Source organism: Saimiri boliviensis, chromosome X, assembly GCF_048565385.1.
Source record: "Saimiri boliviensis isolate mSaiBol1 chromosome X, mSaiBol1.pri, whole genome shotgun sequence".
NCBI lineage: Eukaryota > Metazoa > Chordata > Mammalia > Primates > Cebidae > Saimiri > Saimiri boliviensis.
This window is the reverse complement of record NC_133470.1, coordinates 34,871,621-34,889,775: the sequence shown is the minus strand read 5'-3', so window position 1 is coordinate 34,889,775 and position 18,155 is coordinate 34,871,621. Positions and strand designations below refer to the sequence as shown.

Sequence of the window (18,155 nt, the reverse complement as noted above, 5' to 3'; positions counted from 1 at the left end):
AATAAAAAATAACAATAACTTTAAAATTTTTACTCATTCACGCTGATTTTGCCCCATAATTTAGCAAGGCTTTCACTCGGGCATCCCCAAACTACGGCCCACGGGCTGCATGTGGCCCCCTGAGGCCATTTATCCAGCCCCCCGCTGCACTTCAGGAAGGGGCACCTCTTTCATTGGTGGTCAGTGAGAGGAGCACAGTATATGGCGGCCCTCCAACGGTCTGAGGGACAGTGAACTGGCCCCCTGTGTAAAAAGTTTGGGGACGTCTGCTTTAACTTCATGTATACATTTAAGACATAGATAGCTAATTTAATGTGTGTGTTAAAAATCTTCATTAATTTACAGCTTACTGGTAATATTTATAATCTAGGCATGATGTACTTTTTATTTAATTAAGAGAGTAACTAACAAACATTTTTACATACTTTAAATGAGCCAAATGCTGTTCTAAGAATTTTATAACTGTCAACTAATTCAATCTTCATAGCAACTCTATGAAGTAGGTACTATTATTGTCACCATTTTATAGATGAGGAAAATGAGGCACACAGAGGTTATGGCTTACCCAAGGTCCCACAATTTTGGTAAGTGGCAGGCCAGAATTTGCACTCAAGCAGTCTGGTTCTGGAGTCTTGCCTCCTAAACAGAGTGCTATAGTACCCTCCTATTTAACTAGGAAGTTAAAATAAATACAACATAGAATTATGTTTCTAATTAGATTCTTCCTGGATTTCCCTCATTTTACTTATTTGTACTATTATACCTTAACTTTACTGGGTACAGAAGTTAAAATTAAGGAACACATCTCTTTTAAAATAGTTATATTTGCATTTTAAACTAATTTGGAAGTTACTTTCTTTGTTTTTACTCTGAGTTAATAAAGTGCAATATTAGCAAGAAATATGTTTCATGCATTCTGGTCATTTCAATTGCTAGTTACATTATAGATTGATTTCTAAAATCTCACAAAAGTATGTGGCCTTGCTTGTTTTGTTTTATTTTGAGAATGAAATGGAGTTGTCTACCAAATAATAGGATAATGATAATTTTCAACCTTCTTCACCGTTAATAGAGGAAATCACTGCTCTACACTGACCTGTCTTGTAAAAAGAGGGACTCTATAGTCTATTGATGTCTTCTTTTTCATGTACAGAAGGAGGCAATGTATATGCAACTGGGGGAAATGATGAAGGACAGTTGGGGCTTGGTGACACTGAAGAAAGAACCACTTTTCATCTAATTAGCTTTTTTACACCCCAGCATAAGATTAAACAGCTCTCTGCTGGATCTAATACTTCAGCTGCCCTAACTGGTGAGACTTACTTCCTTTTCAATCTGGGACACATTCCTTTCCTATAGATCAAGATATGCCAGCTCAGTAAACTGAAGACAGCATTGCTGTTTAGTTTTGTTTCATTGACTATGTCCTTTCAGAAAACATTTAAAATATAACTTTAAATTTTGACATATTGCAATTTTATGCTTATTTTGAGCTAGAATGTACATATACATTTAAAAAGTAATGGACAAATAAGTTCTAAGCTATGCTGTGTCTCTACTCCTTTAGATATTCTTAAATATTATTTTCATTGTGTGCTCTGAAAGTTATACTCACAGTTTTAACTGAAGTTGCTATCAGAAACATCCACAGAAATCTGTTGCAGCATATGTTAAGATTTGGTTTGTAATGGTCATTGTACCTCTCTGCTCTTTCTACCAAAAGCCCATATGAGACATTTCTTTAAAGTTTGGAGCCAAGATCAGCTCGATCTCACTGAAGCTGCTGGTTCACTGCTTTGTTTCAAGCAGGAGACTGTGTAACATCCAGTGTTACTCTATCAGGAAAGTCGGAGTTGTATCTGGACCTCAGTTCTTTAGATTTTGTCAGCCATTAAGTTAGCAATTTGACATCATTCTTTCAGTTCTTATTTTCAGTTACTTGATTTGCATTATTTAACCATTTCAAACATTAAAAAATTAAATTAATTAAAATATATAAATAAATAAGTTGATAATTCCTTTCTAAAATATTTTTCCTAGGTTAGCTTTTTCTGACATCAAAATCCTTATCAGAAATTATATGTTACCTATTTTTGAGATGCTGTTCATGCTATTATATCCTCATTCTCTGAGACTGGATTCTGTGTTTTCAGGTTTAAATTATAAGGAAAAAAATATAGTGAAATACATTTATTTTGTTCTTTTTTAAAACATCATTTCCACAGAGCTTTCAAGAGCAAGGTCTTCCAGGCTTTTTTGACCTGCAAATGTCTGATGTGACCTGTGCTGTCTTTCAGTTCAGTTGCAGGTAGACTGCTTAGAAGGAGGAGAACATTACTGTTTAGAGACATTAGAATGGGAAAGGGTGATTGTAGGAAAGGGCATTCTGTCTTTGCTAACAAGATAAAAATATGTCCGTGACTAAAGTGATTTACAATCAGGCTATTTAGTGTTCTTTATCATTGTAGAAGCATTTCACAATACAAATTGAACTGTTAAGTAGCTAGCTAGTATAAATGTCTTAGTAGTACTTTATTATCAAGATACATAATTTTTATGAATTAAAAAATAAATGATCTTTTGGAAGTATAATAGCTTGAGAGCCTGCCTATCTTTTAAAACCCTTTCTCCCGCTTGTGTTTTTCTTTATAGAGGATGGAAGACTTTTTATGTGGGGTGACAATTCCGAAGGACAAATTGGCTTACCAGATATGCCTAATGCCTGTGTCCCTCATCAAGTGACCACTGGGAAACCTGTCTCCTGGATCTCTTGTGGCTATTACCATTCAGCTTTTGTAACAAGTAAGACACATTTTGAATTCATCATGTTATGTCCCACTTCTCTGTTATTACTAAATTAATAATGAAATGATGTAACATATTCTCTGGTTCTGTAGAAATAATGCCATGGTTGTCCATGTAATGAAATGATTTTGGTCTTTTTTAGGTCACAGTATTTCTCCATTTATATAATTAGAGTTCATAATTCAAACTCTCTCTGACATGATCACTTTTTAGGTGAATATAGAGAGCTTAGCATGACATATGGTTTCCTTTGGTGGGACTTTCTCAGCATTCCCAACTTCTCTTGGACCCACTGGCAACCTTTTCTATCTTAGTTAAAATATTTGAAATGTTGGACTCTAGCTGTTACAGTCTGTATCTGCACTAATAATAATACAGGAAGTATGATTATGGCTTTCTATCTAATTGTGGGATTTTTTAATAGTGAAAACACCTAGAGGAAATAGTTTTATGGGCCCTCTTAGACAAATCTTTAAATATTTATTTTATACATTTACTCTTTATTCCATGTGCCATAGATTCAGGGTTAGAAAGTGGTAATTGACCCATTTCAGTGCCCCCCAAAGTTGCCAATGAATTGGTAGCAGCATGATGTTTTTATACAGGTGTGTGATGGCTAATATTCACATCATGGAAAATGGGGTATCTGTCCTCTCAAACATTTATCCTTTGTGTTACAAACAATCCAATGATACTCTTTTAGTTATTTAAAAATGTACAGTTAAATTATTTTGACTGTAACCATCCTGCTGTACTAATACTAGGTATTGTTTTTCTAGTTTTTGGACTCATTAACCACCCTGTTTGATTTCATTTAACGTAATGACCTCCAGTTCTATCCATGTCATTACAAATGACTGAATCTCATTCTTTTTAATGGCTGAATAGTACTCCATTGTGCATTAAGTACCACATTTTTTTTTAAGACAGAGTCTTGCTCTGTTGCCCAGGATGGAGTGCAGTGGCATGATCTTGGCTCACCGCAACCTGGGCATCCCAGGTTCAAGCAATTCTCCTGCCTCAGCCTCCTGAGCAGCTGGTATTACAGGTGCCCACCATCTGCCCAGCTGATTTTTTTTTTTTTTTGTATTTTTAATAGAGACAGGGTTTCACCAGGTTGGTCAGGTTGGACTTGTACTCCTGACCTCAGGTAATCCACCCACCTTGGCCTTCCAAAGTGCTGGGATTACAGGTGTGAGCTACCGTGTCCGGCCCCACATTTTCTTTATCCATTCATCTTTTTTTTTTTTTTTTTTTTTTGAGACGCAGTTTCGCTCTTGTTACTCAGGCTGGAGTGCAATGGCGCGATCTCGGCTCACCGCAACCTCCGCCTCCTGGGTTCAGGCAATTCTCCTGCCTCAGCCTCCTGAGTAGCTGGATTACCGTCATGTGCCACCATGCCCAGCTAATTTTTTGTCTTTTTAGTAGAGCTACGGTTTCACCATGTTGACCAGGATGGTCTCGATCTCTTGACCTCGTGATCCACCGCCTCGGCCTCCCACAGTGCTGGGATTACAGGCGTGAGCCACCGCGCCCAGCCCTATCCATTCATCTTTTGATAAACACTTAGATTGCCCTCAGTTCTTGGCTTTTGTGAACATTGCTGCAACAAACATGGGAGTGCAGATAATATCTTTGATATACTGGTTTCCCTTCTTTTGGATATATGCCCAACAGTGGGATTGTTGGATCATGCGGTAGCTGTTTTTAGTTTTTTGAGGAACCTTCAAACAGAACTGTTTATTTCCTAATAAAAATACAGAACAGATTACTAAGATAGTCATGTTTAAGACTTCCTACAGATTTTTAACCTAATAGTATGTTTAAATGCTCACATTCATGTTTTAAATTCATGTTCTCATTTCAAGTTCATATTATAAATTATATAAAATACTCAGTTTTCACATATTATAGGTAAAATCTATGGAGGTTTCAGGTATATCCCTTATTTCTGTGTCTTTTCATCTGATATGTTAATAGTTGGGTCCAAGCATTTCAACCAATAATTCACTGAATTAGGTGCAGTACAATAGAGGATATAAGCAAATGAGTTGGGGTCACAGTACCTGGGGGCAGGAATTTGTGGAACAATCTTCAGAGACTGGAGAATAGAGACTTGACAGTGTGCTTAAGATCAGAATCCTAGGGAAGGTGACTCTCAGACCCAGGTAGATAGTTTGAGGAATCCAGATTTTATAAAAATTAATAGGCCTAAGTGAAATAGATAGAAATATGACTGGTAGGAGTCCGGGGACCTAATATGGAAGGTTTCTTGTAACAATCTGAAGAGTTTATACTTGATACATGTGTTGTTTTTTTTTTTTTTTTTTAATTTGGAGGTGTCATAATTAGAGCCTTGTTTTTGGAAGATATATCTGATACTGTGTGGGTATGTTGGATTAGAGGTAGGAAAGACATTTGGAAAACTTGATCAGGTGAAAATTCATGTTAAGGCGTAAGGGGAATCAGGAATCTGTAGACAGAAACGGGGAGAGACTCATTAGGACTTAGAAACGGGGAGAGACTCATTAGGACTTAGTAACCAGTTTCCTATGGGAGGCAACAAGCGTGGGAAAATGGGGAAGGGTGCTAACTTATTAGGCACCACTTTTGTGCCAGTGTTTGCTAAATACTTCATAGAAAACTGTGGTCCATAAAACTTCATTTTCTGTGCAGATCAATTCAGAAAATCAATATAGTTGTGTTTACAGTATTTGACCGTATTTTAAGTGGTACATATCTTGTTTATTGGCTCTCCCACACCTTCCCTAAGTTCTGTGATTTTCTAGAAGGACTCATAATCTTCAATAGCCGGTTATACTTATGGATAAGATTTATTACAGCAAAGGATGCAAAGCAAAAATAAAAAGTAGGAAAAAGATAAGCATCTGCAATGGAGTGCAGAAAAGTCAAACATAGGCTTTCTAGTACTTTCTTTTAGGAAACCACACAGGGCATGTTTTCTTCTTAGCAGTGAACTACAGGGACATGTGTGGGGTGTCTCTGCCCAGGGAAGCCCATTCTGGTGCTTCCAGTGGATTTAGGGGGGCTGGTCATTCAGGCATTTCCTGCTAGCAGCTGGCCACAGCATCGGAAACTCAGAGAACCCTCAGTAATGAAGCCAGGTGCGTGTCATCAATGTTGACATTTGTGCAAGCAGCCTTAGAAAGAAACCTTAGCCTAAGAAACCTAATCTGGCATAATTCATTGCCCTGGTGTATATAACAAAATCATTAATCACTCACATAAAGAACGCTCCAGGGGCCACCTTCCCAGGGGTTGGGCAAGGATCAATCATGGTTCTCTCAGAGACTTGCAAAGAATAAGCAAGCAGATCTGCTCTGTTGTGTCTTTCCTCATACCAGTGGTGACGTGTTCTATGTCATTCTTCATATTGGATCATATACTTACACAAGGGTTTTAAATTCTACTTTATAAGAACTCAGTTAATTGCACAGAAATGAATAAGAAAGTTCTTGCTTTCAAGAACTTCACAGTCATAATACAGTGTGATAAATGTAATTAAGCAAATTAATAGTGTTAGTATGGATAGGGCAGTGATTATGTGTCAGGAATTCCTTGGTAAGAGTCTTTTTGGAGGAAGTGTCATCTGAATGGTGAAATCTGCTATCTTAAGATTTACTTAACATATTTCCTGCACGCTTAAGTGAGTTTTCTAAAACCAGTTTCATATAAAGCAATTATTCATTCATTTATTCTACAAATACTAAGCGCTTATTCTAGACACTGCTAGGTTTGGGGGATAAAATAGTGAATGAGACAAAATTCATGTTTTTATGGGAGCTTTAAGTAAGTAAAAGACACAAGGTATTATTCACTGTTTAGTGAAAGCACTAAAATGATTTATTAGTAGTCATAGTCATGAATTTTTCATGAAAATTATTGGGTTAAGATAATCAAGGGGAAAATCTAGCTTTATTTCCTTATCATACAGTAAAAATATCTTAAGAAAAGTCAAATGTATTAAGTTATCATTGTCAAAACTTTTTATTGAAGGTACAACCAGCTTTTTGTTCATATGTATGTCATTATTAATCACTGTACTTTTCCTTCAATAGCAGATGGTGAGCTATATATATTTGGAGAACCTGAAAATGGAAAGTTAGGTCTTCCCTATGAACTCCTGAGCAATCACAGAATACCCCAACTGGTGCCTGAAATTCCTGAGAAGGTGATCCAAGTAGCTTGCGGCGGAGAGCATAGTGTGGTTCTCACAGGTATGTGCAGAGTCCACTGTTCTGTTTCCTGCTTCCTGTGATGGCTAATGAAATTTTTTTAATGTTCATTTTTTTATTGTGGTAAGAATACTTACCATGATAACTATCTTCATGATAGTTTTTTTTTTTTTTTTTTTTTTTTGAGATGGAGTTTCACTCTTGTTACCCAGGCTGGAGTGCAATGGCGCGATCTCGGCTCACCTCAACCTCCGCCTCCTGGGTTCAGGCAATTCTCCTGCCTCAGCCTCCTGAGTAGCTGGGATTACAGGCACGCGCCACCATGCCCGGCTAATTTTTTGTATTTTTAGTAGAGACGGGGTTTCACCATGTTGACCAGGATGGTCTCGATCTCTTGACCTCATGATCCACCTGCCTCGGCCTCCCAAAGTGCTGGGATTACAGGCTTGAGCCACCGCGCTCGGCCCCATGATAGTTTTTTAAGTGTATAATACAGTATTTTTTATATGTAGGTACAACCGTTGTACAGCAGATCTCTGAAACTTATCTTGAGTAACTGAAACTTCATGCCCACTGGACGGCAACTCCTCTTTCCTGCCTCCCATGAGCTCCTGGCAACCACCGTTCTATTCTTAGCCTCTATGAGTTTGACTCTTAGATACCTTGTGTCACGTGGCCTTGCATCACTTTCCATTAAGAATCTCACTTTTTGGGCCTGGTACAATGGCTGACGCCTGTAATCCTAACATTTTGGGAGGCCACGGTGGGCAGATCTCTTGAGCTCAGGAGTTCAAGACCAACCTAAGCAACAGGATGAAACCCCATCTTTACTAAAATTAGCCAAGTGTGGTTTCAGCTATTCAGGAGGCTGAGGTGGGTGGATCACCTGAGCCTGGGGAGGTTGAGGTTGAGGTGAGCGGTGATTGTGCCACTGCACTGAAGCCTGGGCAAACAGAACCAGACCTTGTCTCAAAAAAAAAAAAAAAAAAAAAAAAAAACTCAAAAAGATTCTCACCCTTTATTCCTATACTTAATATACATTTCTGGTTTATGGAATAATTTTTTTAAGTAGAAGAAAAACGAATCTTGCTGAATTTTTTCTGCTAACATAATATACACTTTCATTACCTTAACATTTTTTTTTTTTTTGGAGATGGAGTTTTGTTCTTGTCATCCAGGCTGAAGTGCAATGCTGGATCTCGGCTCACTGCAACCTCCACCTCCCGAGTTCAAGTGATTCTCCTGACTCAGCCTCCTGAGTAGCTGGGATTACATGTATCACCCCCCACTCCCAGCTGATTTTTGTATTTTTAGTAGAGGCAGGTTTTGCCGTGTTGTCAAGGCTGGTTTCAAACTCCTGACCTCAGGTGATTGGCATTGGCCTCCGAAAGTGCTGAGATTAGAGGCATGAGCCACCACTCCTGGCCTGACCTTAACATTTTTAATGACAGTATATGACATTATTTTTAGATCATTTTCAAGGACAGTTTTTCTCATGTGTATATATTCCATATTTATCTAAAATTGACATTTTTCCTGAAATGCCTTCTTTTGGAGAAGCTTTTTGTTCATGCTGTTTTCTGCATGTCATTGATCATTTTCTTTGTGATATTTACAATGTATAACTTGGAGATTTTTTTAAAGTTGTATGTTCTGTTACAGCAATTCATTAAAAAGTGGTAAAGTTTTAAATTACAGATAATAAAAGAAAGTTAGGACCTCAATAGTAATGTTACTTTTGGGATCTGAATTTCATATTTGTTTTGACGTGGAATTTCTCAGGATTCTAATCACTGTATTGAAATATACTCACTACTTGCTAATATATTTACTAAATTGATGCTTCCAAATTTTTTCAGTATTAGATGCATTTTAGATGAGTAATGTACATAATACAATTAGTTTATTATTATTATATTTTTTGCACAAAAAGAAATTAACAAGTTACGAAGTCACCACTTAATCTTTAGTAGCCCAAAGTTAGAAATGTTGTCGACATATTTTGAATAATACACAATTCTAAGATGATATCCCCGATGTTGCCAGGTAAGTGAATAATATTTTATCTTTATATATTTTTCTCTGGTGTTACTTTTCCTCAATATCCTGTTCTAGCCCCAGTCCTGTTTAGCTTTAGTTTCTAGAAGGAATCTTTTCTAAGTTAGAAATAATTTTTTTTCAAAACTTCTATAAATTTGGAAATAATTCTGAGGTTTAAGTTTTTTTTGAATTCCTGCTGAAAAAGTGAACTTTTATATAATTTCGAAAATATTCTAAAAATTAAACTTTGAAACTAATTTTTACGTGTCTGAAAATTCATTCTATAGGCAGAAATGCAACATGTTCTTTATGTGTTATATATTTTCTCTAGTTTATGCAAAGATTATAGAAAGAATTAATTTAGTAGGTCATTCAATGTTATTTTGAAGGGTACAAATGTTGATTATATAATAATGTCTTCATTCATTATAAAATATTTTCATATAAAGTGAGCAACAAGATAATCTATGATACTTTTAATGAAAGCTTAATTCTTAATTTTAAATTCTTCATTTAAAGTAAGCAGGGTGCTTAAGGATGATATTTTCTTGTGATTTTAAAGACAGTTAACTTTCTGTGGACTTTGTTCTAACCTTAAATACAATGTTTCCAGAAATTTATTGCTTTCTCCAGATTTTTGCAAGCTTTGAAATCTCACAGACCAGTAAAGTTTGTTTTTTTTTTTTTTTGAGATGGAGTTTTGCTTGTTACCCAGGCTGGAGTGCAATGGCGCAATCTCAGCTCACCGCAACCTCCGCCTTCTGGGTTCAGGCAATTCTCCTGCTTCAGCCTCCTGAGTAGCTGGGATTACAGGCACGCGCCACCATGCCCAGCTAAGTTTTTGTATTTTTAGTAGAGACTGGGTTTCACCATGTTGACCAGGATGGTCTCGATCTCTTGACCTCATGATCCACCCGCCTCAGCCTCCCAAAGTGCCGGGATTACAGGTGTGAGCCACCACGCCCGGCTCCAGTAAAGTTTTTTAAATTATGAGATACATCTATTTGACAGACCTGGAACAGTTATTGTTTGCCACTAAGATTTTCATTACAGATGCAAGAAAAAAAGTGTCCTTGCATTTCCTGTCTGATTGTGGCAGCCAACATTGAATGGGGGAATACAGGAGAAAAACTTTGTAATACAGGGAAAAAAAATGAAGAGATAATTTTTACATTTCACAAATGACTTTGTAAACAGTGAAGAGCTTGTGTTACAACCCAGAGAATAATCTAAAATTTGAGTTTAAAAAGTTGTGAGAACCAATAGATGGTTGCCAGCTTCTGATTTGCATTTGCCTAAATATGGGCATTGAAAAAAAAATGACAGTTTGCACTATCATATCATAAAATAAGGAAAAATTTCAAAATAAAAAGCTCTTAATTGTATAATAAAGGACACCTCCTTAAACTGTATAAATGTATCTGTATGGAAATTTCACTGCTTTACCTGTTTTTCATGTTTTTCCATGGACCTGTGAGAGCTTTAGTATGAGCCAGCCCTGTTGGAACACAGTATAGGCAGAATTTTAAAAATATTTAGTCCTAGCTGATGAAGAAATGGACCTGAAGGGTATATTGATCATCAGTATGATTAAATACTAAACTGGATTGCTAAGAGAGTTATGAAATATTTTGTAAGACCTTAAGGAAAGAATACCTAATCACCTGTTCCAATTTATTTCATTAAAGGAAAGGACATGGAATAGATGATTCTACGAAGGACCTCCGCAGCTTTGTTTTTTTGTTTTTCTATGTGTCTATAACCCTTTTTTTTTTAAATTTTACTTCAGGTGCATAATATATCTGGCATTTCTCCCCATGTTATCCCTCCCCACCCCCCACTGTCTCTCCCCTACCGCCCCCCAACTGCCCCAGTGTGATGTTCCTCTCCCTGAGTCCACGTCTTCTTGTTGTTCAACACCCACCTATGAGTGAGACCATGTGGTGTTTGGTTTTCTGTTCTTGTGTCAGTTTGCTGAGAATGACGGTTTCCAGATTCATCCAAGTCCCTACAAAGGACATGAACTCATTGTTTTTTATGGCTGTGTGGTATTTCATGGTGTATATGTACCACATTTTCTTTGTTCAGTCTATCATTGATGGACATTTGGGTTGGTTCCAGGTCTTTGCTATTGTACACAGGGCTGCAGTGAACATACATGTACATGTCTTTATAGTAGAACGCTTTATAGTTCTTTGGGTATATACCTCTTATCTTAAAATCTATTTGAGGATCTTTCATTAAACTACTTTAAAAGCAATTTAGTTCATTTCTGATGAATTTATTTAAAATATAATATTTGCACATGACCATGATAGGTTAGAAAATACAACTGGTTGTGGTGATGGGGTGATTATAGTTTCTCCTTGAGATCAGGGAAACCATGGACAACTGTGGAAAAAAGTCTGAGGCTGGAACTTGGGACACACTAAGTAAGGCAGAGTGATACTTGTAATTTTGTATGTCATCCACAGCAGTTACCAACAGACAAGAAAGGCCAGTTGTAAAATGGGGTCCACAATGATATCTTGGTCCTGAGGCAAATGAGAATTTATCTTAACTTCTCAGATTATGTTTGGATAAACTTAACTTTTCTACAGTTCAACAAATTATTAGTTCTGAAATCAAGTATATTCTCTGAAATTATAGTAATATTGATCTCAAGCTCACTGATCAAATCTTTTCCTAATGTAATATTATTAACATTAAATTATGTTACTAGATTTCGCAAAGGTGATAGGGCCAACAATTCTGTTGGCTATTAAATATAATGTCCTTAAATAAGAGCATCTTAGATCATTTTTATGAAATAGAAACTGCTGTCATCACTAATATCCAAGCAGCTGAATGGGAACCTACCAGGATACTGAACAAAATGTTTGTAGCATGATTCAGGCTGCCTAAACGGCCTCATTTCACAGGCTAATTAAAATCTGACAGCCTAAGAATTGGAGAGTAATTATTGGTCAGCTAGACATAGATAATTGTTTTAATCTACCCAACATTCTACTGTTAAGCTGAACATTTAGAACTGGAAATATGCCATGTGATTATTAATTAAACTAAGATGGTTTTTAATATTAAAATAAGGATCATTTTGCCATTGCCTCAGTATGGCTTCATATCCTTGATACAGCATGTTTTCTTTAAGGGGTAATATCTATAGCCTTATTTATGAAGCAGACATTTTTGTTAGAAAAAGATGTAAAACTATATGACAATCGACAGTTACGTTTTCATTTTTAACCTCCATTGTTAGAATAAGATGAGTTGACTAGATATTTTTTTAGAAAAGTGTTTTTTACAACGGAATGTCTTATTGTGTTTTCAAATCTGCCTGAATGTTTTCTCTTTTAATCCTGTCAGCAACTCTATTAGATAGGGATTATGACATCAGAGAATGTACGTAACTCACCTGCTTGCCACATCTGGAAATAATGAAGGTTTGGGTCTAACCTGAATACCAAGCTCTTGCCCTTCCTTCTGCAGTAGGAGAAACTCGATGTACTAAACTCAGTGTACTAAGGCGATAGTGACTAATGGAATCAACAATGCGCTTCCTAATGCAGCAGCCAAGAACATGATGCGTCTAGAGGGCCCTTTCATCAGGGTCATGTATCCTGTTTTTATGCTTTTCCGTTTCTAGAAAACATATGGCCTAATATTTACTGAGTTATTGGAAGTCTTTTGGAATCACTTCAAAATATCAATATAAAGAAAAGCTTTTCCCTCTCCTCTTATTATAGTTGCATTTCCTAGTAAAGAAGCTTTACTTGTGAATAAATCTAGCATATGTACCGTCTGTTTCAATTCTCAAGACAATTCTCTGAAATTAGGTTTTATAACATAGATTATTAGACTTCTTTATTTTATTTTTAAGATGAAGTCTTGCTCTGTTGCCCAGGCTGGAGTGCAGTGGCTTGATCTCGGCTCACTGCAACCTCCGCGTCCTGGGTTCAAGTGATTCTCCTACCTCAGCCTCCCTAGCAGCTGGGATCATAGGTGTGCGCCACCATGCCCAGCTAATTTTTGTATTTTGTATTTTTAATAGAGACAGGGTTTCACCATGTTGGCCAGGCTCTTCTCCAACTCCTGACTGTAGCCTCTTTTCCAACTCCTGACCTTAGGTGATCCGAAACTACTTTTAAAAGGAAGTTTTTCTGTAGAAGACACTATTCACTGTTTATTCTGAGGTAGTGAATTAGCTGAATGGCAGTTGATACTTTCTTTTTTATTCTTTGAGATGGAGTGTCGCTCTGTTACCCAGGTTGGAGTGCAGTTGTGCGATTTTGGCTTACTGCAACCTTTGCCTCCTGGGTTCAAGTGATTCGTGTGCCTCAGCCTCCTGAGTAGCTGGGGTTATAGATGTGTGCCACCATGCCCAGCTAATTTTTGTAATTTTAGTAGAGATAGGATTTCACCATGTTGGTGAGTCCGGTCTTGAACTCCTGGCCTCAAGCAATCCTCCTGCCTTGGCCTCCCAAAGTGCTGGGATTACAGGCATGAGCAACTGCAACTGGCTGACAGTTGGTACTTTTTGAGCTAACTGTAATTATGGTGACATTTCAGGTACCCTGACTTACGTGCCTTGTATCATACCTGTTATACCTGTTACTTACTGTTTATGGTTGTATATAAAAGATACAATCATACCCATGTCATAATTTTTATAATTGTGTACCTTTTCATTTTTCTCTTCTTCATTGAAAGATTTATACTTCAGTATTAAGTATTCTTACATGTGTTTTTTTTTCCCAGAGGTATTTAACCTTCACTATAAAAGGTTGAATGTCAAAGTTTTTCCAGATATGATGGTAACAGTGTCTGCTTCCATAATCCTTCTCTTGTATTTGCCCCTTTCCTTTCAGAGAATGATCTGTATACCTTTGGGCTGGGAAAATTTGGTCAGCTGGGTCTTGGCACTTTTCTTTTTGAAACTTCAGAACCCAGAGTCGTTGAGAGTATTAAGGGTCGAAAAATAAGCTATATTTCTTGTGGAGAAAATCATGCCGCTTTGTTAACAGGTATGGATTAGAATTTCTGTTATATATTTATAGAACTGGGCATATTTTATTACAAAATAAATTATATCTGAAATGAATGTATCTAACTTAAGTAAAGGAGTTCATGGCTGAGGAAAATGTAAATCCATGTTTAATATTCCAAAATATAAAGTTGTGAGCTCCTTTTTATTATTTTAATTCAATTTAGAATGTAAATGATCCCAACATTTAGAACCTCACAATAAGCTGATGATGTCAGTAATAAGACCATAGTATTATTCTTTGGCGGAAAACAGGAATCATTTTGAAATTGTATCAGTCTGAAGCCTTTTTTTTTTTCTTGAGACAGAGTCTCACTCTGTCACCCAGGCTGGAGTGCAGTGGCACCATCTTGGCTCACTGCAACCTCCTCCTCCCAGGTTCAAGCGATTCTTTCACCTCAGCCTCCTGAGTAGCTGGGATTACAGGCGCGTACCACCATGCTCAGCTAATTTTTGTATTTTTAGTAGAGACGGGGTTTCAACATCTTGGCCAGGCTGGTCTTGAACTCCTGACCTCGTGATCCACCCACCTCAGCCTCCCAAAGTGCTGAGATTACAGGCATGAGCCACCGAGTATGGCCAGTTTGAAGGCTCTTAACTCTGCTCAGGCCAAAAGGAAAAATCCCACAAGCAAAAACTTATTTTAAAACATTCTTTCTGTTCAGTCAGACAGAGCTGTACTCAGTCTGAGTCAATTCTTACGTTTTTGCCACCTGGAGGCGTTTTCAGGAATGACTTCTTTCCTTCTCTTTCCAGTGTTAGAAGGGCACCTCAGAGATCAGTAAGTGGATACCTTTTTCCACTCTGTGGTATCTCCTTCATGCAGGGAAATGTTCCTTTGAGCCAGCTTCTCAATCTCAAAACTATGTGCTGCTAATAATGTAGGACTCAGTAAAGATTCTCCCCTAACTGATTCAGTTGCACATACGTAGGTAGTTGATATAGTCCACAATTTTAAATGCTTTGTAACAAAAGTGTATATGATTTCACTATTTTTGTCTAAAAATGAAGTGAAGCATTGGACAGTCAGAAATCATCTAGTATATTGACATAATCCATCTACTAGTATTTCTATTTTTTTTCCTTCTCTCTGAAAAAGCTGCTGCTGTGAACAAGCTACTGCTCATCTAATGGTATCTGGTTAGGGAAATTAGGAATCAGCAAATGTAAGATACACTGTTCCTTCTTCCCCAGAGAACCTTTCAGAGAGGATGACCTGCCCATATCAAGTATCAATGTCCTTGATGATATATCATGAAGTAGCATTATATAAAATGTAAAAAGTATTCATTCATCATCCATTAAGAGTTGTTGATATGTATCTCTTAACTATAGGATCCTAATCTCACTTTCTCTGTCCTTACTGTCATTTTCCATCAACTGTAAACTCCCACTGAGAGTGAATACATACTGTTTTTAATCTGTCATCCAATATACAATTTGATTATTTAGTTAAATTTTCATAGTACCTTTACTCCTGATCAAAAGGCTTATAGCACAAATAATTGAACATTAACTTTGTTTGCCTTTTTGTTCATCAGTCGTCCCTAGAGGACAAGTGGTGTGGATTTTTTTTTTCCTTCAGGACTAATGAGAAGTATGTAGTGGGTTATCTGTAAGATCTTGCCAGTTCCCATTATAGCCAGTGGCTCAAATTTTTAAAATCTCTCTGATATTGGAAGTGCAATCAGGCAGCTTGGACTGGGGGTTTCTTTGTTTCTGTTTTTTTTGAGACGGAGTCTCACTCTGTCGCCTGGCTGGCGTGCAGTGGCGCAATCTCGGCTCACTGCAACCTCCGTTTCCCATGTTAAAGCGATTCTTCTGCCTCAGCCTCCCAAGTGCCTGGGATTACAGGTGCCCGCCACTACTCCCAGCTAATTTTTTTTTATTTTTAGTAGAGGGAGGGTTTTGCCATGTTGGCCAGGCTTGTCTCAAACTCTTGACCCCAAGTGATCTACCTGCCTCGACCTCCCAAAGTGTTGAGATTACAGGCATGAGCCACCGTGCCCGGCCTGGTGTTTATTTTTTTCAGACAAAAGACAATCAAATTAAAAAGGCAAACCTTAAATATTTAGGGTAAAGAAATCCAGTTGAAAAGAAAGAGAAAGAAGGGATAAAGTTGATAAGGAGTATATATAAAGGAAGGACATAAATACTTAATAATAAGAATTATAAGAGTCTGTAGCCTGGTCAACATGGTGAAACCCAATTTCTACTAAGAAAAAATACAAAAATTAGCCGGGGATGACAGTGTGTGCCTGTAATCCCGACTACTTAGGAGCTGAGACAGGAGAATCACTTGAACCCAGGAGGCGGAGGTTGCAGTGGTTGCAGTGAGCCAAGATTGTGCCATTGCACTCCAGCCTGCGTGACAGAGTGAGACTCTGTCTCAAAAAAAAAAAAAAAAAAAAAAAAATAGTCTAAAAAGTCAAACACTGACTATCACTTATTTATATATTTACAGGGAATCTACCTATTTTTGTAAATTAATTTTTATACTTGCCACCTTACTGGATTATATTATTATTTCTAATGATTTTTCAGTCAGTTCTCTTGGATTTGCTTAGTATGCAGTAACTGTGCCATCTTAAACCAGAAGTCCCCAAAGGTGATCCAATTGTTTCCCAGCTTAAAACCATTCATTTTCCTTCTTAATGTCCTTAAGATAAAGTTTAAAAATTCTTCATCTCAACTAATAGGACACAACAAGTAGTCCCTTTTTACTTCTTCAGACTCATCCCCCACCACTCTCCCCTTGGTGCTCCAGGTGTGTTAGTTGTCTTTCAGCTTCTTGCCCAAGGCACATTTGCTCTTGATTCAGAGCCTTTCTGTGTATTGCTGACTGCCTGGAAGATTCTTTGCTCCTTTCTTCATGCAGCTAAGCCCTACTAATCCTTTAGGTTACCCTTTGAAAGCCTTCCCTAATCCCCAGACTAGAGGAAAATTCCCCTCCTCTGCACCATATTAACACCCTTTACTTCTGCTGCCCTGACCCTTACCCCATTTGAGATGGAGGGTATGAAGGAGCGGCTTGAAGAAGGGAGTGTGAAGGTTCATAATAGCTGCTATGGCAGTGAGCAAAAGGACTAACTGATGAGAAGTGACAAGATTACTCATCATCATTATGGGCCTAGCTTCAGAGGGGACCCAGGTATTGGTATAGAAATTGCTTAGCATGGTTGGCTTATGGCATTTACTTCAAAAGTATTCCACAGCCCAGGAGCCAGATTAGTTAAACCAAACCAGTAGTAGAGATTTTGTGCATCCCCCGCCCCCCAAGTTACGTGACAACATTTTGAGACATTTTTTACTTGTCATGGCTGCAGAGTGGAGTTGTCCTACTGGCCATTTAGTGGGTAGAGGCCAAGGATGCTGCTGAACATACTACAGTGTACAGGAGAGACCCATACAACCATGAATTATCTGGCCCCAAATGTCAGTAGTGCCAAGGCTGAGAAAATCTGATCTATCATTGATCTCAGGAAAAAGGAAAATAGTTCATGCTGGAATGTAGGGGTCAGAATACAAACATCTTCTCTCCTTGGAATATATGATGTGGATCTCAAGCTCTCATGCTGTATTGCTGTGATTTCACACACACTGCCTTGTGTGACAGGTCATCATCTTCACAAACCACCAAGGTTAATTGATTTAGTCTCAGAATATTTATTGCCTGATGTTACGTGCAGGACCACGGAGACCATGGAGAGTGTGGAAAGATCAGTAGATCAAAGTAAATTCAATGTAGAATTTGAAGGGGAAAATTATAATTGCAGTATAAGTTAATATATTTATCTGTTTGCAAATAGATCCATACAAGTAAAACTTTTATAATTCTCATTTTTTTGCATTTTAGATACTGGCCTTATGTATACTTTTGGAGATGGTCGCCATGGAAAATTAGGACTCGAACTGGAGAATTTTACCAATCAGTTCATTCCCATTTTGTGCTCTTATTTGTTAAAGTATAAAGTTAAATTGGTAAGGGCATCACATTTTCCTGTTTATATTTTCATATTCCTACATTTGAGTCTTTCTGTATTTCATAGAATATAAATACTTTTATGTTT

At 37.4% G+C, this 18,155-nt stretch overlaps 1 protein-coding gene across 10 annotated transcripts in view; it reads left to right on the top strand.

The window, feature by feature from the left end:
* The window catches only part of RPGR (retinitis pigmentosa GTPase regulator), a 151,034-nt gene that overhangs the window by 92,794 nt on the left and 40,085 nt on the right, over window positions 1–18,155 (top strand). For 7 of the 10 annotated variants that reach the window (XM_074391965.1, XM_010334823.3, XM_074391967.1 and 4 more), the window contains 5 exons: window positions 1,154–1,312; window positions 2,653–2,802; window positions 6,885–7,043; window positions 13,910–14,065; window positions 17,942–18,066. In XM_074391965.1, the coding sequence (XP_074248066.1) occupies window positions 1,154–1,312; window positions 2,653–2,802; window positions 6,885–7,043; window positions 13,910–14,065; window positions 17,942–18,066 (749 nt within the window). The remainder of the gene's footprint in view (window positions 1–1,153; window positions 1,313–2,652; window positions 2,803–6,884; window positions 7,044–13,909; window positions 14,066–17,941; window positions 18,067–18,155) is intronic. The other 3 variants (XM_074391966.1, XM_074391961.1, XM_074391963.1) reach the window with 1 other exon arrangement.